Source organism: Marmota monax, unplaced genomic scaffold (genome assembly GCF_021218885.2).
Source record: "Marmota monax isolate L192 unplaced genomic scaffold, Marmota_monax_Labrador192_F-V1.1 WCK01_AAM20220418_F8-fsc00017, whole genome shotgun sequence".
NCBI classification, from domain to species: domain Eukaryota; kingdom Metazoa; phylum Chordata; class Mammalia; order Rodentia; family Sciuridae; genus Marmota; species Marmota monax.
The window spans coordinates 15,111,730-15,138,824 of record NW_026695241.1 but is presented as its reverse complement, the minus strand read 5'-3'; the positions used below and the strand labels follow the sequence as shown (position 1 = coordinate 15,138,824).

The following is a 27,095-nucleotide window of genomic DNA, read 5'->3' as shown; positions in this document are numbered from 1 at the left end:
CATTCAAATTATGTTCTCCATGATAGTTTTCCCTTTTCTTAGTTTTATTTCTTTTTGAGATTTTGTTTTTATTAAATTATTTATTTGTTCTAATTTGTTATATATGACAGCAGAATGCAATTCATTTCACATTACACATATAGAGCACTATTTTTCAAGTCTCTGGTTGTACACAAAGTATTTTCACACCATTTGTGTCTTCATACATGTACTTAGATTTATGATGTCGAACTCATTCCACCATCTTTCCTACCCTCATGCCCCCTCCCCTCCCCCCCTGCCCTTTTTGTCCTATCAAAGTTCCTCCATTCCTCTCATGCTCCCCATTCATTGTCATTATGAGTCTACATCCTCATATCAAGGTAACATTTGGCCTTTGGTTTTTTGGGATTGGCTTGCTTCACTTAGCATTGTATTCTCCAACTCCATCCATTTACCTGCAAATGCCATGATTTTATTCTCCTTAAATGCTGAGTAATATTTCATTGTGTATATATACCAAAGTTTCCCTATCCATTCATGTACTGAAGGGCATCTAGGTTGGTTCCACAATTTAGCTATTGTGAATTGTGCTGCTATAAACATTGATGTGGCTGTGTCCCTGTATTATGCTGTTTTTAAGTTGTTTGGGTATAAACCGAGGAGTGGGATTACTGGGTCAAATGGTGGTTCTATTCCAAGTTTTCCAAGGAATCTGATACTGCTTTCCAGATTGGCTGCACCAATTTGCAGTACCACCAGCAATGTATCAGTATGCATTTTTTTCCCACATCCTCGCCAACACTTATGGTTGTTTATATTCTTGATAGCTGTCATTCTGACTGGAGTGAGATTAAATCTTAGCTGTCATTCTAACTGAAGTGAGATTAAATCTTAAGAGTAGTTTGATTTCCATTTCTCTAATTGATAGAGATGTTGAACATTTTTTCAAATATCTGTTGATTGATTGTATATCCTCTTCTGAGAAGTGTCTGTTCAGTTCCTATAGTCCTTGAAACTCTAGCCAGAGCAATTAGACAGATGAAAGAAATTAAAGGGATATAGATAGGAAAAGAAGAACTCAAATTATCATTATTTGCTGACGATATGATTCTATACCTAGAAGACCCAAAAGACTCCATAAGAAATCTTCTAAAACTAATAAATGAATTCAGCAAAGTAGCAGGATATAAAATCAATACCCATAAATCAAAGGCATTTCTGTACATCAGTGAAAAATCCTCAGAAAGAGAAACTAGGAAAACCACCCCATTTACAATATCCTTAAAAAAATAAAATAAAATACTTGGGAATCAACGAAAGAGGTGAAAGACCTCTACGATGAACACTACAGAATGTTAAAGAAAGAAATTTAAAAAATCCTTAGAAGAAGGAAAGATCTACCTTGTTCTTGGATAGGCAGAATTAATATTGCCAAAATGACCGTACTACCAAAAACACCATATGGATTAAATGCAATTCCAATCAAAATTCCAATGACATTCCTCATAAAAATAGAAAAAGCAATCATGAAATTCATCTGGAAAAATAAGAGACCCAGAATAGCCAAAGCAATCCTTACCAAGAAGAGTGAAGTTTGTGACATTAATATTCCAGACCTTAAACTATACTACAGAGCAACAGTAACAAAAGCAGCATGATATTGGCACCAAAATAGACCTATAGACTAATGGTTCAGAATAGAGGACACAGAGAAAAACCCACATAATTACATATTAGACAAAGGCACCAAAAACATATGTTGGAGAAAAGATAGCCTCTTCAAGAAATGGTGCTAGGAAAACTGTAAATCCACATGTAACAAAATGAAATTAAAACTCTAATTTCTCACCATGCACAAAACTCAACTCAAAGTGGATCAAGGACTTAGGAATTAAACCAGATACCTTGTGCCTAATGGAAGAAAAAGTAGGCCCAGATCTCTATCATGTCGAATTAGGCCCCACTTCCTTAGTAAGACTCCTATAGCACAAGAATTAAAACCAAGAATCAAAAAATGGGATGGATTCAAACTAAAAAGCTTCTTCTCAGCAAAAGAAACTGTCAGTGAGGTGAATAGAGAGCCTACAGAATGGGAGCAAATCTTTACTATAAGCACATCAGATAGAGCACGAATCTCTAGGATATATAAAGCACTCAAAAACCTTAACACCAAAAAACCAAATAACCCAATCAATAAATGAGCCAGTAGATTTATATAGAGACTTATGGATACCTGTGAGAAATATATCTTAATTTGAAAAATTACCAAAGCTGGCCATAAAATGTTTAGACAGTTGAATATATTTTCTTTCTTTGCCTAAAATTCCACAAATCTTGATGCTTTCTACTTAATGTCTTCTAACCACTTCCATCTAGGTGCCTTTTTAGGGCCTTATCAAAGTCACAATACCAAAATGAAACATCAGGAGAAAAATGACCTCCATGTTCTGTCATGGTGCTGTTTTTATCTACAAGCTCTCAAATGTCATAATTGATGAAATTTTCTGATGTTCAACTGTCATTACTTCTTACTCTCCTCTTCCATGTTTCATTATATTAAATAGATCTGGGAAGTTTTCCATGGCTTAACATGAGAGACACAAATTCTTGCCTATCAGATTCTGAGGTGCCATTTCTAACTGGAGATACAATCCATATTGAAAAGTTCTGCCAGATTAGAATAGCAGTGAGTTTATGTGGATATGAAATCACTTGGTAAAATGATTAGAACAGGAAAGAAAAATGCTTAGCTTTTGGAATAAAATAATCATGATATAATGATGACAAAACCATTTACCAGAAACTGATAAATATTTATTTAATGAATCCATGAATATTAATCAGCAAAAATGAGAGTTATCACCTTTGGATTTGACCTATTTCTTGTGACTTATTTTGGTACATTATTTTGTAACTATCCAGCTATTTTAAATGACAGAATTATCAAATTCAATGCACAACATTTCAGACCCATGGTAAACTAAACAAGTACATTATTATGTAAATAAGAATCCATTAAATAATATTGAAATTCCAATAGTTTAGATAATAGTGGACTTAAACGCATGTTCATCTAATGTTACTGAATATTAATTGGTAAAAACTGTGTGCCAAGTACAATTTAGAGTGCTAAACAGTGGTGAACAAAATAGGTACTCTCCTATCTTCAATGAGTTCACTCTTTGGTGGAGGAAACAAACAGTAAACAAAAGTCACTCAAACATCAAGGGGCTTTATAATTATTATTCTGAGGAATATTTTAAAGGAAAATTGTAACACATGGTGGTCTTATAATAGAAATCACTTTCAAAACTAAACTCTAATGCCTTCTTTAAGGACATTTCACATAAGCTGAAAGCTGAAGAACAGGCATAGAAAGAGAAGGAGAGGAGGCATTGAAGGTGGAAGACAGTATTCTGAACCATGGGACTCATACCTTGATTAGGCTGCTGAGGACAGTTTATTGGCATTCACTGAGTATTCACAGAGTGAATTCTAGTGGGTAATGGCTTTCATACATAGTCTAACTCTTTGTACAAGATCACATATTTCTGATGAGTTATATGCAAAAAATCTTCCTTTTGATGATTTGAATTTTATAAAATTCAAATTTATAAAATTTGAACTTATATAAAAATAAGTTCTTTTACTCAATTTATAGTTATTAACAATATCCAACCAAAAAATTTTGCTTAATTAACATTTTACCTGGGGTGATTTGACTTTTCTGAGAAGTGTAAGATCTAAAAAACAGATTATATAAATATATATATTTATATATATATTCTATATATATTTTTATATATATTCTCTCTCTATATATATATTTTTAAAGCAAATTGGGGAATATTATAAAGGTACTTGGGGTGATTATTTGTATGATTCATGATAAAATTTTCTCAAACTTAGCACATGAATATTATGATCATGTACTAGTCCTGAAGTTTAATTTTCTCATGAGTTGCATTTTCTTAAATCCAATTTAAGAACTGGTACAGGACTTTATTACTTACGGCTCAAGTGTGAAAATCGTGGACTAGACAGGAAGCGATTGTAATCCTGCCAAGAAGATGAGTGAACTAATCCATGAGCATGGGAATCTTCGACAAAGCTTCTGTCATCCTAAGAAAGAAAGCAGGACATTTTGGTTCAGTTATTACAAAATGTAAGGACCAAGGCTCAAATGTACTGAAACTGAGACAGAATCTCAATATGCAAACTATATTACATGTGAATAGTTTAATACAATTATAATCTTTGAAAAAAATAAAATATATATTAAAGAAAATATACTAAAAAAAGAAATCACTCATTGCTATGGCAGCATGACATATTTCTTTCCAGTCTTTTTTTTTTTTTTACCTCTATGAATAGGATTTATAAACACGGTTATAAAATTGTGTTATTTACATTTACTCTATAAACATTTTGGGAGTCATTATATTATCCTAACCTTCAGCTCAGTGATTACTCATATGCTATCTGGTGGATGTAACAAGTTTTGCTCAGCCATTATTTTACTTGGCATTTAGGTGGTTTCCAGTGTCTTACTCCTATAAATAACACTGTGAGAAATATCTTTAAATATATAACCTTTCCCATATTTAGGTCTATTCCTTATGACAAATTCTTAGGTGGAAACACTTAGTCAATAAAAATAATTTGATATTTTTAAATACATTTAGCTGGCCTGCCTTCCATTATGATTAATCTTCTTACACATTCAGCAAAAGTTTAAGACAAACAAAAATGACCACACAAAAGGTCTCTCTTTTCATGTGTTGTACGAATGTGTCCTTCTACCCAAATCTTAGCTGAAAAAGATGATTACAACTTTAAATAAGTTTACTAATTAAGCAGATTAAAGTGGGTATTTAATATACATTAATAAAGAGTAAAATAATAGCAGTTTTCTCATGAATTTTTTTTCTAATTATTTATTATTCTTTTTTCTTTCTTTTATTCATTCATTTAATAATAATTTATTGGATACATATTATGTACTGAACAAAGAACAAACAAGACATTGGGGTATATGATCAGGAAACCTTAAGGCTGGCAGGGGAGAAAGGTATAACAAACTACACAAAATATATTATTAAAAATTGTGATAATTGCTATAAGAGCAAGAAATAATAGGAATATGCCAATTTAGACTTGAGATCCAAAGAGATCCTTCTGGAAATTGATACTGAAGGCAGTATTTCAATGCTGGGTATGAAGTCAGTGAGTCACCTAAGGGGAAGCTTATGGGTAGGGATGGGAAAACTAAAAGGGAAGTAGGGAAGCAGGGAATGATGTCACAGATCATGTGAGTACTGAAGTGAAAAAGAGTTGGTGTGTTTGAAGAACACATGGAAGACCTCATGGATTAGGAATACTGAGCCTCTGCAGAGGAAGGTGGTCATAGTAGGTCCAGACGTGGGTAAAGGCCATGTTTAAGATTTGGGACTTTTTTTCTTAAATACAATCAGAAGGCAATCAAGAGTTTTAAAAAGTAGAATAATAGCTTTGAGTTACATTTTCAAAGATTACTTTGACCTATGTGTGGAACATATTGGAGTGGGCAAGTGTTGAGGTGGGAATACCAATTAAAAGGCTGTAACTGGGGATAACTGTGAGTCTGGAGAGTGGAAGAGATCAAGAATTTTGCTAATGATTACATAGCAAAAGGTGGCTCTAAAAGATTCCTCAAAACATGGTCCCCACCTAGTAAGGCCTCAGGTAGCTTGATGAATTAGGTGTCATTCTCTGCACCAGCTACCAACTTCTTAATTTTTTGTCACCAAGAAAGGCAAAAAGAAGTTTGTACATATTTGTAAAAGGGCAATTTATTTTGAGCAAAAAAGGCATGTATATAATCCTCAGATGGTTGAAGATCTTAGCCTTTTAGCCTTTATGTATTAAGGAATTTAGTTCTACATAAGATGCAGATCCTGAGGTTTTCAACCACGTGATTTTTTTTTTTTAGTGCTAACACATTATGGGGATTTCATTAGAAATAGGTGCTGCTCACTGTTGGATTTCTGGGAAAGAAATTGTGTCTCAAGTATACTCCAATAACCACCTTTAAATACTCCAACAACCAGGGGAAATTAGAGTCAGACAAGCTAGTAATTGTGGTAGTTCAGATGTGGATACTAAACGCCTAGCTGGAGTTGGAAAATGCATAAATGGAAAGGAAGGTGATGGTCTCCACTAATGCTAGAGAACGCCACTAAATCATGGTTTAGTCTGTAAGCACACACACACAAAAAGTGTAATGATATGGTTTCCCACTAAAAGATGCTTTGATGACTATGGCATGATAAGAGAAAAGAAAGACAAGAGAAAGCAAGATAAAGCAAATACACATTTTGCCCACTGACACTGGAACTGGAAAGATGAGAAAGGGTAGACTACAGATTGGGCATTTTCATGGAGAAGCTCCTGTATGATGACCTCAAATGTGTCTACTGGAGGAATAATGAAGATAATTAAATAATATTCATTTTTCCTCAATGGCTTGATTCTAAAATTTAAAACAAAATCAACTGGCATCAAAACACAGGTTATATCTTTTCCATTTTACAAAAATAATATATATTTAATGATAAAACCAGCTTCTGGGAATACAAGGCTAAAATAAGGCACTGACATATTTCATTCCTTAGCCAATTTGGAAAATACAATAAAACATTTAGAAGAAAAAAAATAATCCATCAAATTAGCTTATTAACCCAATTTAAGAGTATAATTTTCCAGTTTTGGTTTATAAATATCTATTTATAAACCATTTTATAAACCATTTGTTGAGTATTTTGTTTCCTGCTCTTTGTCTCTTTCTCTCACTTAACACATGTGCCTTACATGCTATTCCCAGCCCCTCCTACTTTTTGCAAATAACACTATATGGGAAATTTTCAATTGTCATCATCACAGTTACATCATAGTATATTTTATAAATTTACTGTCATAAACTTAAGGTTGATTCCAGCTTTTTTTTCCTACTGTAAGTAACCATTTGGTAAACATCTTGGTAAAAAAAGCTATGTTCAAATTTTATATATTTAATATAGATTACTAGAACTAGGATTTCTGAATAATACATTTTAAGGCTGTTTATTCATATTCATTTCATTTTGTTTAAATTGTCATAAAGTGAATCATAATATTACCTGTTTATACTTTTAAGGTCATAAGGATTTCTATTAATGTACCTTTTTCATTCCTAAACTCAGCCATTTGTGTATTCTTTCTATTCAGTCTATTTAGTTGTTTTTTGTGTTTTTTTAATTTTATAAATTTTTCTCAAGGAAACCAGCTTTGGTTTAATTTATTTTTTTATTTATTTGCTTTTTATTTCATTGATTTCTGTTTTTATTCCTTCCTTATTGTTACATACTTTGTGTGTTATTTGCTCTTTGTTTTCTAATTTTTTATGATGGAAGTTTAGATTGGTGACTTCAGATCGTTCTTCTTTTGTAGTATACATATGTGATGCTACCAGTTTTCCTCTGATCACTTTTTAGTTGTTCCCCATAGATTTTCATAAGTTGTGTTTTTATTTTTATATAGTTAAATATTTATATTTCCTTTGCTTTTCTTTCTTCACCTATCCTTGGATAATTTAAAAATAAGCTCTTTAATTTCTAAATATTTGGGAATACCTTAGATATCTTTCAATTTCTGGTTTCATTCCCGTGTAGGAAAACAACATATCATTTCAATCTTCTTAAATTTATTGAATTTTTATCACTCAGAATATATCCTGTCTTGGAGAATGTTCAATATGTACTTGAAAAATATGTGCAATTAGCGATTGTGTGTGGAGATACTACTCTATAAATATTAGTTAGGTGTTATTGTTTGAAATAAAATATTAGGTGTTGTTGGTTGTTTAAGACTTCTATATCAGGACTGATTTTTATTCTTATGATTTTGTTAATGATTAAAAGAAGAATATCAAAATTTACAAATACAATTACAGATTAGTCTATTTTTCTTTTCGGCTCTACCCATTTTTGCTTCAAATATTTTGATACTTTGTTAATAGGTGAATATACACTTAAAGCTGTTATCCTTTCTTTTACAATGTTTGATTTATTTATCATCCAATTACTCACATTTATTTTTTTTTCACACATAGAAAATGAGGAGGTTCAATTTTAATATAACTTACAGTACTAACATTTTATATCTTCGAAGAACTGTCAGAATCCCCCATATTACCTTGAAATAGAACCAGAGAAATTAACATTGAAAGAAATATATTTCATAATCTCTTTGCATAATCAGTATTCTAGAATATGAAAAAAATACTTTCATCTCCTCCAATCCTATATTGCTATTTAATCTGTGGAATTTCTATAGAAGTAAATTTTAGAAGGTGATTATATCCTTTTTAACTCTTGCCTGTTGTTGAATCAAATTCTTAAATACAAAAAAGAAATATTCATTAAAAAGAAAGAGTCTTTGCAATTTCAATAAACTCAGCTTTTGCTTTTACCAATTCTTATATCCTTAGTACAAGGACCTATTTTTATTGCTATCTTAAGTCTCAACAAGCTAGTTAGCCAGGATTCTCTGAAAAACTTCCATTGGATGAAGAAACTTGCATTTTCTAATATTTTCACTGGGCTTCTTCCACTTCTCTTTCATAACCCACATTGTAATTTCTTAAAATCTGTTCCAACCTGACTATATTTCTTTGCTAAACTGATATCTAATGATTAATATTTATGGATGCCCACCAAATATTTTTCTCTCAGGAATACTATATGTTCAAAGTTTATAAGATAAATGATACATTTAATTGATGAATTTTAATTTATCCAATCTTTCCCTGGAGAGAAAGAAAAAACACATAGGCATTTCTGAATCAGTGGCAGAAATATTTTCTTGAATTTGTCTCTCATCAAACAATGTACCATCTCTCCATTTATGCTCACTATGAAGTCCCAATATTCCATCAATGCTCAAGCAAGTTTAACCTCTTTCTCAGCAAACTTTATTCCTACTTGAAAGTTCAACCTTGCAGATGGTTGCCTTAAAATCTGCCCTTAGTAACTCATTCTGCATGCTCACTAAGTTAGATTTTAATCTCCATGAGGGTGAGGCTTTGATTACCTTCATCTTCCCATCTTTCCATCACATATGATCATTTCTTTTTTGTTATGTTTTTCTTTTTATTTGTTCTAATTAGTTATACATGACAATAGAATGCCTATATCAGAAATAAATGGAGTATAATTTCTCATTCTTCTGGTTGAACATGATATAAATCATATATGCACATAGGGTAATAATGTCAGATTCATTCTACTACCCTTCGTATCCATACCTCTCCCTTCCCCCCTCTGTCTAGTTCAAATTATGTCTATTCTTCCCTAGATGCCTCCCGCCTCCATAAGCCTTACTGTGAATTAGCATCTGCATATCAGAGAAAACATTAGGGCACTGGGTCTTTGGGATTGGCTTATTTCACTTAGCATGATATTCTCCAGCTCCATCTATTTACCAGCAAATGCCATAATTTCATTCATCTTTAAGGATGAATAATATTCTATTGTGCATGTATACACCACATTTTCTTTATCCATTCATCTGTTGAAGGGCACCTAGGTTGGTTCCATAGTTTAGCTATTGTGAATTGAGCTGCTATAAACATCTGAGGTACATGTGATAAAGATTTTCTCCCATTCTGTAGGCTCTCTCTTCACATTCTTGGTTGTTTCCTTTCCTGTGAAGAAGTTTTTTAGTTTGATTTCATCACATTTTCTGATTCTTGATATTACTTCTTGCGCTACAGGAGTGTGGCCATTTTGACAATGTTAATTCTGCCTATCCAAGAGCATGGGAGATCTTTCCGTCTTCTAAGATCTTCTTCAATTTTTTTTTTTCCTTAGTGTTCTACAGTTTTCATTGTAGAGGTCTTTTGCCTCTTTGGTTAGATTGATTCCCAAGTATTTTATTTATTTATTTGAGGCTGTTGTGAATGGGGTAGTTTCCCTAACTTCGCTTTCAGTGGATTCATCATTGATGTATAGGGACATATTTAATTTATGGGTGTTCATTTTATATCCTGCTACTTTGCTGAATTCATTTATTAGTTCTAGGAGTTTTCTGCTGGACTTTTTTTGGTTTTCTAAATATAGAATCATGCCATCAACAAATAGTGATAGTTTGAGTTCTTCTGTTCCTATTCTTATCGCTTTAATTTCTTTTTCCTATCTAATTGCTCTGGCTGGAGTTCCAATGATGATGTTAAATAAAAGTGGTGAAAGAGGGCATCCTTGTCTTGTTCCAGTTCTTGAAATGCTTTCAATTTTTTTCCACTTAGAATGATGTTGGCCTTGGGTTAGCCTATATAACTTTTACAAAATTAAGATATGATGTTTTTCTACTGTTTTGAACATGAAGGATGCTGCATTTTGTCAACTGCTTTTTCTGCTTCTACTGAGATAATCATGTGATTCTTGTCTTTAAGTCTTGATGTGGTGAATTACATTCATTGATTTCTGTATGTTGAACCAAACTTGCATCCCCGGGATGATCCCCATTTGATGGTGGTGCCTTATCTTTTTAACATGTTTGTATGCAATTTGCCAGAATTTTATTGAGAATTTTTGCATCTATGAACAGACATTGGTCTGAAGTTTTCTTTCCTTGATGTGTCTTTGTCTGGTTTTGGTATCAGGGTGATATACTAGCTGCTTCACAGAATGAGTTCAGAATGGTTCCCTCCTTTTCTATTTCATGAATAATTTAAGGAGTATTGGTGTTAATTCTTCTCTGAAGGTCTGGTAGAACTCGGCTGAGAATCTGTCTGGTTCTGGGCTTTTCATGGTTGGTACGCTTTTGATGGTGTCTTCTATTTCATTGCTTGAAACTGATCTATTCAAATATGTCCTCCTGATTCAGTTTAGGTAGTTTATATGTCTCTAGAAATTTGTTGATGTCTTCAAGACTTTTTATTTTATTGGACTATAAATTTTCAAAATAGTTTCTGATTATCTTCTGTATTTCAGTAGTGTCTGTTATGATATTTCCTCTTTTTATAATGATTTTTTTTAGTAATTTGAGTTTTTTCTCTCTGTCTCTTCATTATCGGGGCTAAGGGTTTATCAATTTTATGTATTTTTTTCAAAGAACCAACTCTATATTTTGTCAATTATTTTGAATTGTTTATTTTGTTTAAATTTCATGGATTTCAGCTCTGATTCAATTATTTCCTGTTTCTACTGCTTTTGGTGTTGATTTGTTTTTTTCTAGGTCTTTTAGGTCATTTATTTGTTGGCTTTCTATTCTTTTAATAAATGAGCTCAGTGCAATGAACTTTCCTCTTAGCATTGCCTTCAAAGTGTCCCAGAGACTTTGATATGTTGTATCACTGTTCTCACTTACCTCTACATATTTTTTTATTTCATTTCTGATTTCTTCTGCTATCCATTCATCATTCAATAATGTATATGATCATCTCTTTATCAAAGTATAGAAATTCCAATTTGCAATTGTGGAATTTGGGACATGGGAGACACTGTCACATCCTGTTTCTTCATGTAAGAAATTAAGGGGGCTGGATCAGATCTCCTTTAAGTCCTCTAACATTTTACATTTTATCAACCTATTCAGTCTGGATAGACACACTGCACAGGCAGCACTTAAAACCATGCTAACCATCTTTACCATAAGAAATCCAACTGATTCAATAATACTATAAACCCAAAGCAATACTCATCCACCAGAATAACATTCATGAGAATATTGTGCTAGATCAGGTCATCTGAAGCTCAGTAGTTTTTCTAATAATACTAATACACTTATCCTTACTAATTGGTATTATATGGTATAAAATTTCATATTTCTAGAAAACCACTAATAAAAAACTCTTTATTCCATTTTCATGTATTTTCTGTCTACTTCAGATTTGACTTAATGTGACTTTATTTTCAAAAACCAAATCTACTAACAGTAGATAAAAATTTGTTGCCAACAAAAGCACTCAATAGATCGTGCCACTGAATTAAAGACAGAAACATAAGATGTTTTAGAAATGCTGGCCTCATTTGAAACATTTGAAAAAAAAACATTTGAAAAAAAAACATTTTTTTCTTAAAGTGAGCATTTTAAAGGAAATGATGATTGTTTGAGTGTATATATTATTAATTACATGCCTATTAAAAACTAATACATTTAACTAATATTCCTTATAGTTTTAGACTTTTAGTACCTAGAATTTTGCATTCAATATTAAAAATGGCCTCTCTGAATTTCTTCACAATCTTTGCTTTTCTAATGTCCCTGTTGAGCAATTTATTTAGTGACTTGTTAAGAGAAAAAGGGTTGGTAAAATGGAGCTCATTAGGTTTAAAACTTAATATGCTTAACTAAGTTCCATGCTGATCCTAATAATCAGTCTAATCCATTACTATTTTTAGTTTTTATTAAAAGAAAAAAAAAATCCCCGTTCAGTTGGCAATATTTTGGGTGATTTGTAAAGAACAAGATGAAATCAACTAAACATTATGGCAGCAGGTTAGTCTTGTTCACTTCAAAAGAACAAAAATCCGTTCAGATTTCATGATTTGATTGCTTACAAAGTTTTGGGTGTGCTGGAAAAATAAACAACTATTTTTTATTTTTGTTAGAATACCAGAAAGCATGAAGCTAGAAAAATATTATTTTAAAAAATCACCAACTTAACATGTATGATTCTCTGTGTATTCTGGAATCAAAGATGCCACACTGTCCAGGAAAACAGCATTTCCTAAACTTTGGTATTCTAGCTATATTTTCTTTAATAAGCTCACACAAATTTACCTTTTAATCTCTGTATAAGAGAGGCCTAAAGAATATGACAAATTGGTTGGGATTGAGGGAAGCACAGAGATACATTTGCATACTAGTTCACATATAATTTCTTATCAGAGCATGGAGAACAGAGGCTATAAATAAGATAATTGGGGTATTATAAGGTTAATGCTCCATCAAATTCCCCCAAGATTGCCACTATTGTTTCCAAGAAATATCTGTAAAATTACATGAATAATACACTACTGATATATTTTTATAGTCATTAAAATAAAAAATGTTTATGCATCACCTACAATCTTGAGTTTCACTAGGAGTTATGTGTAGTGTGTTTTCAAAGCCACTGTCGTAGAAGATTTAAGTTAGAAATAGCTGACTTGAGAGAGAAAGTGCTAAAAGCCATTAATTGCTATAAGCAAGGCATAAATATATCATAGAGAGATTTAATGAGGGAGAAATGACTTCCAGGGACAAACATTTACTTATATCGCACATGTGCTTACCTCAAACAAATACAACAAAGGACTTTGCAATCTCTGTCTTCATAAATGCTGCTGAAAGCCATTATCCAGACATCCTGACCCACTTCATCTTACCCTGTGCAGCATCTGCTTTGTTAAAAAGCAGTTGCAAAAATTCCAAAAAACATTCACTGGAGAAAAGGTAGCCTATTTAACAAATGGTGCTGGCAAAACTGGAAATCCATATGTAGCAAAATGAAATTAAACCTCTATCTCTCACCCTGCACAAAAATCAACTCAAAGTGAATCAAAGTCTTAGGCACTAGAATAGAGACGCTGCACCTAATAGAAGAAAAAATAAGCCAAAATCTTCACCCTGTTGGCCTAGGATCTGACTTCCTTAACAAGACTCCTAAAACACAAGAAGTAAAATTAAGAATTAATAAATGGAATGGATTCAAATTAAAAAGCTTTTTTTCAGCAAAGGAAACAATAAAGGGAGGAGAGAGCCTACAGATTGGGAGAAAATCTTCACCACACACACCTCCGATAAGGCATTAATTTCTAGGATAGATAAAGAACTCAAAAAACTTAACACCAAATTTGCTGATAAGAAAACAATAAATAACCCAATCAATAAATGGGCTAAGGAACTGAACAGATACTTTACAGAAGAAATACAATAAATCAATAAATATATGAAAAAGTGTTCAACATCTCTGGGAATTAGAGAAATGCAAATCTAAAGTACTCTAAGATTTTTATCTCCTGTCAGAATGGCAATCATCAAGAATATAGGCAACAATAAATGTTGGCGAAAATGTACACTCATGCATTGCTGATGGGACTGCAAATTGGTGCAGGCAATATGGAAAGCACTATGGAGATTCCTTGGAAAACTGGGAATAGAATCACTATTTGACCCAGCTATCCCATTCCTTGGTTTATACTCAAAGGATTTGAAATCAGCATACTATAGTGACACAGCCACATCAATATTTATAGCAGCTCAATTCACAAGAGCTAGACTATGGAATCAACCTAGGTGTCCCTCAATAGATGAATGGAAAAAGAAAATGTGGTATATATACTCAATGGAAGATTACTCAGCTAAAAAGACGACTAAAATTATGGCATTTGCCAGTAAATAGTTGGAGTTGGAGAATATTATGCTAAAAGAAATAAGACAATCCCACAAAACCAAAGGCCGAGTGTTTTCTCTAATATGTGGATACTATTTCACAATAAGGTGGGGGGCACTAGGGAAGAATAGTGTTACCTTAGATTAGGTAGAGGGAGTGATGGGAGGGAAATGGAGGGAATGTGGGGACAGAAGAGATAGTAGAATGAAACAGACATTATTACTGTATGTATATATGTGACTGCATGACCAATATTATTCTGCAACATGTACACTCAGAAAAATGAGAAATAGTATCCCATCTATGTATAATATATCAAAGTACATAAATGGATTCTACTGTCATGTATAATTAAAACAAATTAAAAAAATTTTTTTAAAGCAGCTGCATACTAACTCTTCAACTAGAAGTTAAAAACCATGATTTTCCTTATAGGAGGAAGGAAAATAGGAAAAAAATTGCTTTCTGTGATTTTACTAAAAAATTCCAATGCTAATTAAAACCATATATTTAGTACTGGTAAAGGTAACAAATAGAGATTTCTTGGACAAACTCATGCTCCTCTGTGAATTCATATTAGCAATGCTGTGTTACTGGCTGACTTTGGGACATTTTGTTCTATTTGAAACAGCTGGGACGGCAAGGGAGCTTGTATGTCCTACAGAAACTCAATTAGGCTGGATGGAAAAGAGGCCATGAATGCTTCTGTAGTCTACAGAGAGGCAGTGAAAATGCGTTAGATTCAGCTTTGAACTGAATTCTAAATCTAAGTTTTTAGATCAGGGTTTGTTCAATTAGCTTGGCCATCTTAATACAACATAATATTATTGTATTTTTATAATATGCCCTTATAATTGTGTTTCTTGTGCACTGCTCAAAATCTCAACAGGTTTCTAGAAATCTGATCATTTGTGTTCTGGTGATCTCATTCTTGGTGAATGAGATCAGCTCCAGCCTTGGGTTGAAAGAGAACTTGACTTGCCCACTTGCCAGTCCTCTCCAATGGTTGTGTGGTCATGCTGGATGTTTCAGTGCTTTTTAAAAAACAGCAACAACATGAAAGAAGCCAGCTGCCAACACAGTTCTGCTATTCCAACAATTATTTGTCTGTCAACAGCAATATGGGCAGACTTCTACAACTGAAATGCTAACAAAGGACCTTTTGCAAATTCAGATGTGAATAAAACACTTCTCTGCACTTTGTCATTATAAATCTCTTTTCAAAAGCCTTGTGAGCATCTTTCTTTTCTCTGAACCATGAAAGAGGTTTATTGGGGTCACCTTTATTACATTTATCCTTTTCTCCTTTGTACTTCTATTGTTTGTGTGAAGGTTTTAAAACTGCTAAGGGTTGGCAGTGATTTTTCTTATGCCATTCTCTTGAGTCCCTAGCACAGTGCATTGTGTATTAGTAGAAACCCAATAAATATTCAGAAAATAACAACAAACATGAATATCCTCTGATTGGAACAGGAACTCCAAAAGGGCTCACTGATTTGAGCATTTTATGCCATGAATGTTTCAGGCATATAGATGGTACTCAACAAATACATATTGAATGGATGGATACTTTTATGCTTTTCCAAAGGGCTTGGACAGTATTTGGTAAATAAGGAAAAGAAAATATTTCATATAATATATAAAAGAAGATTGCCAATTTCCTTTCTCTAGACCAAGTATTGGTAAATTTCTTTACAGATGGTCAGATAAATACTTCAGGCTTTGTGGGCCATAGTTTCTGTTGCAACTACTTAATTCTACAATTAAGTAGTGTAAAAGCAGTCATAGAAAACATGTGAATAAGTGGGTGGGTTGTATTTTAATAGACCTTATTTACAAAAGTAGTTGGTAGACAAAATTTAACCCCCTGAGCAGTTTGCTAACTTCTGGTCTAGAACAATAATGCAAGATTTATCTGCTAGAATGTCTACAACTGGAACAAATGGGTTCTTACGTTTCCTCTGCAGAGACTACAAAATATGTGATATTCCCGAGAGTTTTGTGTTGGATTACCACACTATTTCAGGGCAGCGTCTGCTATGTTTAGTGATAGTCTATGTACTCGTCACTGAGATAGAAATACGTTTTAAAATGTATAAGTAGTATTAATGTAGCATAACACCATCAAAAACTTGTATCACCTTTTGCAAATTTTCAAACTTGCTTCTCATTTTGCCAAGTGTTGACCTCTCTTACAAACCAGGCCTGATTTTATCTTTAGCTGCAAATGTAATTTTAAACAGAACTACAATGAGATTATTTGCTGAACATGTTAAACATTCATAGCTTTGCCATATGCTATTATGGAAATTGCATTGATTTATAGCAATTTTAGGTGCCACTAGATAACACTGATTCACCTGACACCAAACCTAGTGTATAGGAAAATAATATTTTAAATGTTCTATTTGCATTCAGACCTCTGATGAACTCATGGGTTTTTATTATTTTTGGAGAAAACTTTTACATATTAAAATTTGGTCTTACACTTGGTCACGTCTAGAAAACTTTGTGATCTAAATTTGTATTATATTAGCATAGTATTCAAAGATGTAGATTACAGAAACCAGGTAGAGTTAGGTCTTAATACTGATTTGACCATTTAATTACTCTGCAGCCTTGATTTCTTCAACAGCAAAGAGAGAAAAAATAATGTCCCCAACCTGATAGGGTTGCTGGGAGGATTAAATATAATAATGAACACAAGCTATGAAACACCTACAAGAGGTGATTTCATGTAATTTGTTCTAATATATGCTTAATAATTAGTAATTATCCTTACTTCTTGTTGCCTAAATGTTGTATTCCTGTTTAAGGAGAAATGCTTGAGCATATGGAACCTGCTGGGAATGATGGAAGATGATCTAGGGAACTTAAAAAATTGCCATAAGAGAGAACAAGGTCACTGCTCTAGTTAATAATACTAATAATACTAATCTATGAAACCAAAGATAAAAAGGAACAAAGTCATAAGAAAATTATAAGAAAGTCATAACAAAGTCCTCTTCATAGTAGAAATATCAATAATGTGGCATAATTGTGTTAATTTTGTTTAGGATGGAGGAAGCATAGTGCTCATTTTAAGCATGCTAAAGAGAATTTATGGAAATGAGCACTGAACATTCTATCCAATTATATTCAGAGGAGGGAGTAAGTTTCTTAGAAATAATTGTATTTGGCTATAGTAAGTGAATATATACAGCATACTGAATATTCATAACTATTAAAACTTGTAACAATATAAAGAAAGCCATAGAGCTTTTAGTATTTTTTTGATGGGGGGGTTTGGTAATTGGCTTGGAGTGCACATTAGAATATACATTGATTCTCTCTAAGTCAGTATTCTTGATACAGGGAAATTTTGCCTTCCATGGGACATTCGGCAATGTCTGGATGTATTATGGGATGTCACAACTTGGGATAGGGAATGTTACTGGCATCTAGTGAGGAGACTCTAGGGATGTTGCTAAATATCATATGATGCATATGACAGTATCTACAACAAAGACTTATCTGACCCAAAATGTCATAATGCTGAAGTTGAGAAACTTGGCTCTAGGCTAAGAAGTTTTCAAGGCCAAATGGGTTTATCCATCTGTCCCAGATGGGTATTAGGCAGGCCTAGGGAATGATAGGTTTTTGCCAATATGGCAAATCCTCTCAGTCTGCTATGTGTTGATTCCATGTTTACAAATCATAAGCAGAAGTATTAGCATTAAGTTGATGCACCTGGGAGAAGAATGAGTGGAAATGTGAAGATTATTGCTTACAAAAGACTGTATATTAGTTGATCTATGGGGGACTTGAGGGCTGAAAGAAGCTGGACTTACACACAGAGGTCAACCATAGTAAGACGTTGACCAACCAAGTGACTAGGGGTTTCCTGTCTCATGATTTCTTCAGCAGCATCAATTCCCATAAAAATAACTTACTGAGTAACAATGTCATAGACTAAAAGCTTAGTTCCCAGTCAAAATGTTGTAGGCACAATTTTTGAATTTTTTTTTCTTCTCTAATCCCATTGAATTGAAAATCTATTCCACGTATCAAAGAAAATCTTTTCTTTCAAAAGCGTCCTTCCACAAACACTATGAGGACTGTTTAAGAGGACGTAAACTTGAACAGGAATAGTGCTTAAAGACTGAGAATATACATAAAGAACATTACTTTGAGGGTTTTCATTCTGTACTTGGTATCTTCTTGTCGCCGCTGAAAAGGATCTCTGTGAATTCTGAATTTAGGGTATCTCCCATCAGTTCTCTCACATAAACTGTGGGAATTCTGAAAAGAAAAAAAAATAAAAGATCTAAATTGGTCAGTGAAAGAAAAATCAGTGTTTGAAATTAGAATAAGAAAATATCAATATGTAGATAAGAAACAATCACAGGCATTTTGAGAGCACATAAAGGAAAAAGAGACCACCAAGAAAAAAAAAAAAAGAAAGAAAATGGATAGTGTGGACTGTTTATTTACATTCTTTTAGAAACTAGTTAGTATGTCTGTTAGAAATGACTGGTATTCATTGGATGAAAGGAAAAAAGGTTAGTGACAATTAGCTGCCCAAAGATAGAATTACCACACCACTTTTGGATGTTATATATTATACTTCAAAATTATACATGGTATCAAAATATTCTCCTTGTTTAAAAGATATTGCCTTTAAAATTGAAGCCCTTTTATTTCACTTCTCCATAAACAACATTATCTTTTAAATATTATATTACATAGATTTTTTAAATTTAAAGATATCTCAGTCTTCATAAGCATCAAAATTCAAGTAACAGGGAAATGAACTAGGACAATAACTTCGGTCTTTGTACTCTCGTTCACAGCACATTGAGTTTTAGAAAGTTTCAGGGATTTGAAAAATATAATCAATCTCTAATAATCTAAAGGCTTTATGTATTTTTAACTTAAGGTGATGTCAAGTTGTTCTCATGAAACTGATTTAGTAAATGGACTTAATTTACCCATATAGATGGCTTTAGAGGACAGACAGAAGGGGTTTTAGATTAAGAGGCAGCAAGGCAAAAAACAGAATTAGATCTCACTTCTGACTAGTTTATATATTGCAAGCTTCAGTTTCCCCATCTGTGTAATAAGGAAATAATGCCCATACAGCTTGTCTCTGAAGATTAGAAGAAAATGTGTCATATTGAGCCGTTGTTTGCCAAATAGTCTGTGCTATTATATTATGCACACTGGCCATATGTGTGCATAATACTCCTTTCCCTTTTAAAGGTAGAGACTTCACTTTCAATGTATCAGAAAGTACAATTCTGAACTTTGAAAAATATTCTCCCTAGAAATTTTACTATAAAGGCATTTTATGAGTTTGTGTATACATAAGCTAGATGTGTAGATAATTACTAGCCCTTAGCATAAAAATTAATAAAAATAAACCTTTCAGTAACAGTGATGAACACAACTTTTGAATTGTACTTAGGAACATTCAGTTCAATGAAGATCACTGGGGAACCAGTGAACTGTTACTGGAGGTTAAATTCTGTATGTTTTTATTGGTATATGTCAGGCATCTGTTTCTCAGTGAAAAGTACCACCTGTTTCCAATACTCTCTCTTGCCCGATCCTTTGTTCTCTTAGATGACTTCTGCTAGCACAGAAAAAAAGGGAGAAAAGATATGGGTATAACATATTCCCTGCTATGGACTGAATAAGGATAAAAAGAAATAACATGGTCTTAAATAGTGATTTCAGGATTCTTTGACAGTGAATATACAAGCATATCTTAAGAAAGAATCAAAACTTTAATAATATTGATAATATATAAGCATATTTCAAGAATGAATCAAAAACCTCAATAAAATATACTATAAACAGTTTTATCCTATTTGTAATAGTCTAGATTTTAGGATGTGTCCAGTCAAGCTAGGATTGATCTCAAAAATATTTAGTTACTGAATTCACACACACACACACACACAAAAGCTATTGTAAGGTAATTTTAAGATGGTATAGATTTTGAGAACCACATCATATCACTTCTTCCAGTAAATCAATATGGCATGATCTGGATGTTCTTCCTACCCACTGTATTCTCAAGTAATACGTTAGGTTTAAACAGAACTAAATATAAGCTATACTTAAAAAGTTATTTTTTAAGGCAAATGTGAAATTAGATGCTGTGTGGTCTCCCAAGGGAAATCCTCCACATTGTTAGCTGTGGCCATTTATTGATGTTCTATAAATCATATCAACCCTGTCAAATAAATTACAAATCACCAAAAATGTACATTACATGTGCATCCTTAAGAGGATACGGGAAGATCTTCTCCAGATAGGTCCTCTTCTGATATAACTAGGTTACAGTGAAACTTGCTTTGCATTTCTCCTCTGTGAGGAACTTAACAAAAATCACAGTGTATAAACCCTCACGTGTCACTAATTGGCTTGATGTGAAATACTAGTAGTTCTATTAGTAAATAGCATGGGATATGGAATCTAAAACTCTATGTGAATTTAAATTCATTTATCACAGGGATAACCTGTGAACTATTATATCTCTGGACAAATAGTGCCCTATAATCTGTAAAAAAGAAGATAATTCATAAATTAAAAAGTTCCCAATTGTCAATGTAATGTGTAACTCTCTTTAATTATCAGGTTTTTCTAAATTCTTGTTTAGCTTTTTGGGGGACAAGTGAACTTCCAGTAGGAGGATAAAGTCTCTATTTTCCTATGTTCTGTTAACACATAATTTCATTTTTTTCAGTCTAGATATTATAAATGCCAGTAAAATGATAAGATAGATTGTTAGAAGTCCCCAACATTTTTTGGTCCTTCTCCCCTTCTACAATTTTCTTTGCACATCAGGAAGATGTCAAGTGCTCTCACTCAGATAAATATACTGAAAAAGACAAGCCAACTCTTTCTCACTCTGAAGTCTTTGAAACCTTCTAGAAGGCTCAGTTTCTCGGGCACAGACTCCAGATGGTCCAAAGCCACTCGGGTACTCTGAAAGCAAAAACATAAAGAAACCAAACATTATAAAAAATTGATTAATACTCTCATAATCTATACATTAAAAATGAGATGTACCACTGGTATGAGCAGACCAAACTACAGATTTAGAGGGTCAAATAAAAACAGATCTAATAATATTGTATTTCCAAGATAAATATATCTTTTTAAATCAAAAGAATCATTTCCTTTCAAAAAGTATATGAGATGCATTTGCAAATCTGACTCAGATATAAAAACTCTTTCTGGATAATTGCTTTCAACTGATAGGCTATTAAACTTTCTATAGAGCATTTCATATTCTTATTAATTTACAAACCTGCTTCAGTGAGCATCAGAAATAAACCACAAGGTAATACTAAGAAATAGATGAATTTGCACTTACTTATCTATAAAGCATATTAGAGATCCTCAAGTATTATCATTATGAAGAAGAAGAGTTCTCAACAATTATTTTGGTTAAAAAGGAATTGGGAAGCAGTTCTCAAAAAGACAGGAGAAATATCTGAAATTGAATATTTTCAACAGGGACACAAGATCCTGCTGATTATAAATCAGGAACTTATTATACAATCTTTGATTAGCTGGTCCTGTTATGTCCACCAATATAAGCATTAAGAGGGAATGATTTGGAAATAATTTCAAAGCCAATGTGAAATAAGAGGGTAAGTGGTGGAATAACCTTGAGACCTAAGATGGTATAACATGTATGTATCTCTGTATTCTTACTCCTGTTCAGAACATATTAGGCATCAAGTGTTAGATTTTGAATTTAAAACAAATTGTAATTTTTCAATGAAATTAACAGTAAGGCCCATGTCTGATCAATGAGAAGAAAGTGAGTGTCCTGCAAAATCAAGGGCATAACTCTGCAGAGTTGTAGAGAAGTCAGCAGCCACCCAAAGTTTCATGTTCTCATCTCCCTGGTGAATGGTTCTAGATGAAGTGTATCACTTCTGGACTGAGGCAACTAAGAATCTGTGGGCTCCATCTGTCATCCCACCTTCTGCCATGAGGACATCAAGATTCTGCATGCTCCAAATGACACAGAGGAAAGCTGCATGCCATACTGGATTTCATGGTAATGAGACAACTTCTAGTTTGTTAAGCTATAGGATGATTTCAGAGTTTTTTTACTTACCAAAACATAGTACAACATTATCATAAATAATTTCATTTCATCTAGACTAGTATTAAACAAAGTGTAGGCTAATTTGGTGGTAAACTTTTATTAGGTGGATGGGATCTAATTTATGAGTATATAAGATTGTTTTTCTCAAGGGGAGTTCAGATTTTTTTGTTTAACCTTCCTATCTGAAATCCCCTATCTCCCTCCAGAGAGATGCTATTCTTTGTCTGCCATCTCCAATCCAGAGACTCAATTTCTTCTGAGCATATACCACCTACATCCCACAGGGTTTTGGTACAGGCAGGGATGGAGATAGGAAGTTAAAGGTCTTTGTCATAGAAACTTTCAATGTGCCAATTTCCACCTCCTCTTTCTGCAGAAATTGTACCAGTTACTTCAATTCAAAAGCCTTTCTGGAATTCTGCAGAATGATGTTTGCTTTCCATTATCATCTTCTTTACAGGTACTTGGGTTCTACCTTTTCAGTTCTGAGATACTTTACCACTCTCAGTGTTCTGTAACTTGGAGGTATAGCTACTTTGTCACTTACAAATTTTAAAAAGACCACAAATACCCTTTGCAATTTTGAATAGAAAATTGTAGGTGCTGTTTCTTGAAGTTCAAAAAGTCTTCTTTTTCAAGGTCTATTTAGAGGATTTAGTATTTTGTTCCTCCTGCTTAACATTTATATCATCGCTAGTCTTTCTGCTGCATGTACTCACTTAAACTACTATGCATTTTAAATGACTTCATTTAATTTGTTCATGTGTAGGAAAGATTCATCAAAATGACATTTCTTAATATAGTCCACAACACGCAGATTTAGGAGAGCAGGTAGTTTTAGCTACCATATATGCTATGCTTATTTAAATAACAAAATATTTGAAAGAATTATATTGGCCCTTGAACAATTAAGTACAAAGCAACGCCCTGATGATTTTAAAGCAAAACTTTGTGCATTGACTAAAATCGTCTTCATAAGCACATACTCTAATAGACTTGTAGTATTAAAACTTTATTTCCTTTTTTCATCTCATAATTTTTCTCATTCAGAAGTGATCCTCTGAATCTGGGTAAAGTACTAAACTTATTTTCTTTTCAAGATAAGCAAATGACTCTTTCCCCACTATAAAACCCAGCATGTTATGCAAATGTATTGCTCAAAATTTTCCATTAAAGTGACTACATCAAATCATTTTGGCTTGCACATGTTCACATTCTGTCTTCCCATTTTATTATATTTTTGGATGTATATTCAAATGGCTACCTTTCTGTGAGTGAACCTTGAAACTCCTTGGTTCCTTCTTTCTTAAGTGATTTTCATACTCCCCTTTCCTATACTCCCCTAATGTCTCCGTTAATTGATCTTTATACTTTCTCATCATTTATTTCAGTTGTGGTTTATTTTATATTCCATTTATATGTTCTAAATATCTTCCTCAATATCAAAAATACTATCTGGTCCCCAGACTTCATTCTAGTCTAGTCAATCAACTGACAACAAATGTGTATTTTAGGTATCATTGAATGATGACACATTTCCTATTCTTCAGGAACTTTTGACTTACTGGGGGAGGGAGAAAAAAATGCATATGTAAAAGATGTACAAATTATACAAATAAATAAAGTGAACTGCATTTATTCTAAATGAATTTCACACACACACTGGCTGAGATTTCTAAGGCATCTATAACAATAAGACATGAAGTGATGAAGATAATGAGTCCAGGTCTGGGGCATCTCAGCTCTCACAATACATTTGATGAGTAAGTGAATTTGGGGAGTACTTTTACTCTCTCTCTGTACACAGAAACATAAAATCACCACTTTGGCATAAATACTTAAGAATATGCATACTTCCACTCTTTTTTGTTGTGGTTGCTTAATGTGATATTGGCTGGAGTTCTGTGATTAGAATCTCATCACATTACATGTCACTTCAAGTTCACTTTTTCCCAAAACTAACACTGCTATAGGAACAAGATCCATAGGTACACATTCTAAAATAAGGAACCTGTTGGATTTCAAAGACTCCATGAATATCATATTATTTCCTAGGGAAAACATCTCTTGTAGAAAAATTTTTAAAATTTTTTAATTTGGTTAATTTTTTCTGCCTAATACTTTAAAGAGCATAGACAAGTCCCTTCTGTTACACTTAAGGGAAAAATTTTTCAAGTATATTTCAGTAATGGCAACAACAAATGACAGAGTGCTTAATTTCTATTTAATTTTTTCCACATTTTTTATTGATGTATTATAATTGTTACATAATGATGGAATTTGTTGTTATATATTTGTACATGAACATATGTGACAATATAATTTGGCCAACATCACTCCCCAGAACTTCCCTCCTCTGAATTTAATTATCTTAATTCATTTTTCTAGAATAAATTAAATGCCAACCGAAATGGTCTAAAACATGTTTCTGCTCTGAAAACATTAGAAGGTACTCAATGTCATACCAAATATGAAAACAAAGAAAAATTCACAGTGAAGACTCTGTTTCATAAAGAACCATTGCTTTGTGTGTTTCTGGTTTATCTCAGAAGCTTGAAGAGCAACTTCCATGGCATGGAAACACTGGCAAAGCTAAGGATCCATTAACCCTAATCCTGTTTAGCAGTATATATATATATATATATATATATATATATATATATATATATATATATATATATATATATATATATATATATCTCAACAACAACAACCAAACCACAAAAATGTAATTCGAAATGGAATTATATTTTTAATCTATTTCTTAATCCTCACACCATTATGTGAGGTATATATTACTATCATCACTATTATACAGATGAGGTGATTGAGAACCTGGGGTAAATAACTCTTCAGTCACATTGTGGTAAAACTGAGATGCAAATTCAAGCTGTCTGAATGGAGAAGTGGCAAGGTCTTATTATATAATTAGACAAACCATGACAAATCAAACTAAAAAGGAGTAGATAGAAACTGGAAGCAGTAATACCAAAGACTTTTTAAAAAATATTTTTTAGTTGAGATGGACCTTTGTTTTTTTGTATGTGGTGCTGAGAATCAAACCCAGTGCATCACATATGCTAGGCAAGCACGCTACTACTGAGCTACAACCCCATCCCCAACACTGAAGACTTAATAAAATAAATTCCTGTCCCTTTTTTACTATCAACTGTCAGCAGTAAGACTTTGAAGATAATCCATTGATGGGCTGATTTCTGTAGGGGGCGTTTTAAGATGAAACTATTAAGAATTTGATCTCACCAGTGCTTAAGAATGTGTGCTCAGGACCCTGTATCCAAACATACACACATACATAAATGAGGTCTGGGTAGTCTTTCTGATGATCACAGGAAGCTAAGTGTAAGAAGAGCTTTATGATACTAACATCTCCTTTTTTTGTTTTCATAAAATATAGCACTAGCACAGCCTGTAAAAAGTTCCTCCACCCTGGCTAATAAAGACAAAAGCAGAGTTAACATGTTCTAATAAACCCAAGCATTTTGACCTCTTTACTGAAAACCCAGAAGCAAAAGTTTGCCGTTTATTTTTTCTATACTAAAGGCAAGATCAAGTGGTGGAAGCAACAGTGAAATGTAGAAATTATGTCTGTTAGACTCTGTGGCTTTTGCATCTATAGATGTGTTCATACGCTTCTTGACAAGAGCAAATAAGCTGCCGATTTTACTATTTCAAATTTCAATGCACTTCAAACTCCTATGGAGTTAAGCAGTCTGTACTGGTCTACAACAAAACATTCTCCCTTACATGTTCCTTTGTTTCAGCTAGAAGGAAATTGAATAATATAGTATGGCAATGTAAGGAACTTAAGAGGAGAATGCATTGCTTTGATTCTTGTCTCTTACAGAGAAAATTTAAGGAACAGATTGAACCAGAAGCATGTTTTAGAATACATACTTCTCTTTGCAAAAATATACATCTGTTTATTTTCAGATTCATAGATCACAAATACCAGTTTCTTATAGTGCTATTGAAATCATATGTGTTTTGAGGTTTAGATGATAAATAAAGGAGATGTCATCTATATTTTTATTTTAAAAATAAGTATGTATTTTTTGCACAATGCACATGTTAAAACAAACAAGGGTATGACAGTTTACTTGGGTTAAAAAAATGCAATTCTATTTACTGCAAAACCTCCCTGACAAATGGCTGAAAGGTGGTGAAAGGATCTGAAAAAACACATTTCAAGGAAAGGAAGGCTGATATCATAAAGAGGACAGACTGTATGACTTTCACTTGTGGTGACTTGATCCAGTACCACTGTATTGGCTTTAAAGGGCCCTGTTTTCATCCAATCTGTTATAAGACACTCACTGGAACCAAACCAAAGAGTATCAGAGAATTGGTTCACAAAGTCCCATGTTGTTCACACGTCTTTCTAGAGTCCCAGTGAAGAAAGTTGTGTGGGTTTCTTGAACTACCATAAGAGGTCCCTATGTATAGACTGCATGCTATAAGAGAGGTTTAAATATCAGTTATCCATACAGAAGTGTGTCTTGGGGTGAAAGGGTACATCAGGCTTATCAGGTAAAAATTCCAGTTAACCTGGCAACATGACACCAGTGTCTATCCTTGGATTAAAAA

The 27,095-nt window shown here is 33.0% G+C and overlaps 1 protein-coding gene across 4 annotated transcripts in view; it reads right to left on the bottom strand.

Moving 5' to 3' along the window:
• Positions 1-27,095, bottom strand: part of Cep128 (centrosomal protein 128) — a 410,851-nt gene that overhangs the window by 6,046 nt on the left and 377,710 nt on the right. For all 4 annotated transcript variants that reach the window (XM_046440733.2, XM_046440735.2, XM_058577821.1 and 1 more), the window contains 3 exons: positions 21,275-21,352; positions 18,545-18,658; positions 3,996-4,104 (listed from right to left, as the gene is read on the bottom strand). In XM_046440733.2, the coding sequence (XP_046296689.1) occupies positions 3,996-4,104; positions 18,545-18,658; positions 21,275-21,352 (301 nt within the window). The remainder of the gene's footprint in view (positions 1-3,995; positions 4,105-18,544; positions 18,659-21,274; positions 21,353-27,095) is intronic.